This window comes from Belonocnema kinseyi, chromosome 1, assembly GCF_010883055.1.
Source record: "Belonocnema kinseyi isolate 2016_QV_RU_SX_M_011 chromosome 1, B_treatae_v1, whole genome shotgun sequence".
NCBI lineage: Eukaryota > Metazoa > Arthropoda > Insecta > Hymenoptera > Cynipidae > Belonocnema > Belonocnema kinseyi.
This window is the reverse complement of record NC_046657.1, coordinates 20,627,893-20,631,454: the sequence shown is the minus strand read 5'-3', so window position 1 is coordinate 20,631,454 and position 3,562 is coordinate 20,627,893. Positions and strand designations below refer to the sequence as shown.

Sequence of the window (3,562 nt, the reverse complement as noted above, 5' to 3'; positions counted from 1 at the left end):
AAATTAATTTTGTTAACGAAAAATTTAACTACTACGTTATTTGTTGAAAAAACAGATCATTTAAAAGCTATTCTATTATTGGGTGGAAAATTTGTCTTTTTGATTGAAAAGTCATGTCTTTTGTTAAAAAATCGTCTTTTTGGTAGAAATTTAATGTTCTTGTTGAAAAATTAATCTTCTTGTTTGAAAATTCATATTTTTGGTTAAAAATTCAATTATTCCAGTAAAATATTTATCATTTCAGTTGAAAATTCATCTTCATTATTTAGAAATCACTATTCCAGATGAAAATTAATTTTTTTATTTTTGGTTTAATATTTGCCTGTTTTATTAAAAAATTGGACTATTTCGTTGAAAATTAAATTTCAATTTTAAAAGTTCAAAATGTAACAGTTCCACTTTGATTGCTTTCATTTGCAGCTCAGTTTTTATCACCTCAAGTGGAAAATTTTTTAGCTTCAGTGTTCCATTTTTTCAATTTCATTGACCGTGAAAAATGTTTTCAAATCGGGGAAAAACCTGGAAATGACCGGTAATTTATTTCGTAGATTAAAACAGCCACCCTGCATTAATATGGTAAATTATAATTAATATATAAAATATTGTACATTAAATAATTTAACAGTAAAAAAGTGTCTACGCTGCCGGGAAAACCTGGAAATTTTAGAAAATTGAGAAATGTCAGGGATTTCTTTTTAGTGTCAGGGAAGGATTTTGAGAGCGTGCTTATTTTTTCAAATTGCGATATAAAAATAAATAATAGTGATTCTTTCTTTGTCAAGGTTAAAATCATGTCTATTTTTTTAAATCTTTGAAATCCCTTAAATCTTTCAATTTTTTGAAATGTCATTAAAATGCATTGAAATTCCTTGTTTTTTTTTTTAATATCCTAATAACTTTAAAGTTATTTAGAATTATTTATAAAAGTTTAATGTTTGGAAAAACCTTGAAATCTCATAACATCTTCGAAATTCTTTGAAATTTCATAAAAATATATTGAAATTTCTTGGATTTTTTTTATATCCTACTATCTATAAAATTATATAAAATTTTAATCGTTGGAAATATCTTGAAATAGTTTAAAATATCTGGAAATATCTTCGAATTTGAGAAATTCTTTGGAATTTCATTTAAAGTGTGTTGAAATTCCTTGGACTTTTTTTAAATATCCTAGAATTATTTAAATTCCTTAGAATTATTATTTTTTTAATGTAATCTTTAGAAATACCCTGAAGTATCTGAAAATATCTTCATTACTTTGAAATTCTTTGAAATTTTTTTAAATATCCTAATATTTTTTTAAATCGTTATTTTAGAAAATTTGAAAGTAACTTAAAACATTTGAAATTCTCATCAAATCTTTGAAAGTCCTTAAATCTTTCAATTATTTGAAATTTCATTAAAATGTATCGAAATTCCCTGGAATTTTTTTAATATCCTAAAATCTTTAAAATACTTTAAAATTATTTTTTAAAAATTTAATTTTTGGAAATACAATTTAGTGTCAGGGAACGTTTTTGAGAGCGTGCTTATTTTTTTAAATTGCGATATGAAATTAAATAATAGTGATTCTTTCTTTGTGAAGGTAGCTTTATATTACTGTATTTAACTGTTTTGTTGAAAATACTTTTTATTTTAAATTAATTTTTTCCAATGAAAATTTAACTATTCTATTTTTGTTCAAAACTGAATGTTTTTGGTTGAAAATTCAAGTATCTGGTTGAAAAGACATGTATTTTGTTGATAATTCTTTCTTTCGGATTGCTCCTATCTCTCGATTGAAAAATTTTTCTTACTTGAAAAATCATATTTTTTGGTAGAATTCAACTGTCTTTTTATTGAAATTTCAAATCTTTTTTGGTTTAATTATCAACTATTACACTTTTTGTTAAAAATAAATCCTTTTTCGTTTAAAATTTAATTACTTGGTTAAAAAATCGTTTTCTTACGGAAAATTTAAGTGACAATGTAACTATTTTAGTTGAATATTCCATCAATTAAGTTGAAGATTCATCTCTTTGGTGGAACATTAATTTTTTAATTGGAAATTTAACTAATCAATCTTTGGTTAAAAATTGATCTTTTCTAGCTGAAAATTCGTGTATTTTGTTAAAAATTCTTAATTTTCGGTAGAAATGAATTTTCTTGGTTGAAAATTGATATTTTTGGTTCAGAATTGAACTATTTCAGTTAAAGATTCATCATTTTCATTTAAAATTAATCTTTTTCAGTTTAAAATTGGACTATTTGGTTGGAAATTCGTCTTCTTGGTTAAAAATTCAACTATTTCGCAGTTAATGATTCATCATTTTAGTTGAAAATTGATATTTTTGACTTTGAAATTAATTTGGTTGAACATTTTTCTGTATTTGTTAAAAAAATCCAACCATTTCTTTTTGAAAATTCATGTATTTTGTTGGTATAGAAAAATAATCTGATCTTTTTTGTTTAAAAAATTCAATATTCCAGTTGAAGATCCATCATCTTAGCTTGAAATTGATCAGTTTGCTTACAAATAAATTTTTAACGGACTATTGGGTTAAAATTTGGTCTTTTTTTTTTTGTTTAAAAAGGGCAATTATTTTATTGGAAATTCATTCTCTTTTCGTTTATTAAAAATATTGAAAATGAATCTTTTTGGATAAAAATTCAACTATTAATTCCAGTTAAAGATTCATCACTTGAGTTGAAAATGCATATTTTTTTTTTTTTAATTCAGCTAATTTCAATTTTGAATTGAAAAACTTTTAAACTTAAATTAAAAAAGTTTAAAATTCAAGAATTCAACGTTGATCGCCTTAATTTGTTGTTGATTTTTTTTATTACTTCAAATGGGAAAAAAATGTTGAAAATAGAGTTTGATTTTTGAAATTTTAGTGTCCGGGAAAACTGTTTTCGACCTTCTAAAGTAGGAAATATTTGTAAATTTTCAGTTTTGGACGTGGAAGCATTTGAGCGTCTGTTGGGTCCCTGCATGGAGTTAATGAAGCGTAACATTGACGACTACGAGGACCAGTTGATCAAGATATTTGGCAGTAAAACCGAGATTTCCGACATCCGATGAACTTGTGAATTCTCGCTGGATCTTCGCCGCTGCACCACGTGTCTGAGGCGACACTCCGTAAGCACAAACTTTAACCAGCATTCGTTTGTGAACTTGATATCCGTGTACTTTAAGAAACAAAACAAAAGAAAAAAGAAAAAGAAAAAAAAGAACAGAAAAAGAGTCTTCTTGAGACGTAATTCGTACAATTGTCCATTAGGCGTACGTCATTCGTCAATCGGTCATCCGTAGCTGCAGCATTTACACCTACGACTATTTAATTATTATAACCTACTACAGACCACCACAGCCCTAAAGTATGTACGGCACGCCATGAGAATAATAATTATCAAGACTGTATTAGATCGGAAAGTATTACAGTTTTTATTATAAATAAGGCCGACGTTGAGGCCAAAGGTTTTTCCGTTACCGCGCTGATAGTGCCATGATTCTATTTATATTTAAATTTAAATACAAAACGAGTCCTAATAATTAACTTAAAAAGAAAGAAAGAAAGAA

The 3,562-nt window shown here is 25.7% G+C and overlaps 1 protein-coding gene across 1 annotated transcript in view; it reads left to right on the top strand.

The window, feature by feature from the left end:
• The window catches only part of LOC117177712 (cAMP-dependent protein kinase type II regulatory subunit), a 60,416-nt gene extending 56,854 nt beyond the window's left edge, over positions 1 to 3,562 (top strand). The window contains exon 8 of the mRNA XM_033368628.1: positions 2,934 to 3,562. Within this exon, the coding sequence (XP_033224519.1) occupies positions 2,934 to 3,064 (131 nt within the window). The 3' untranslated portion in view covers positions 3,065 to 3,562. The remainder of the gene's footprint in view (positions 1 to 2,933) is intronic.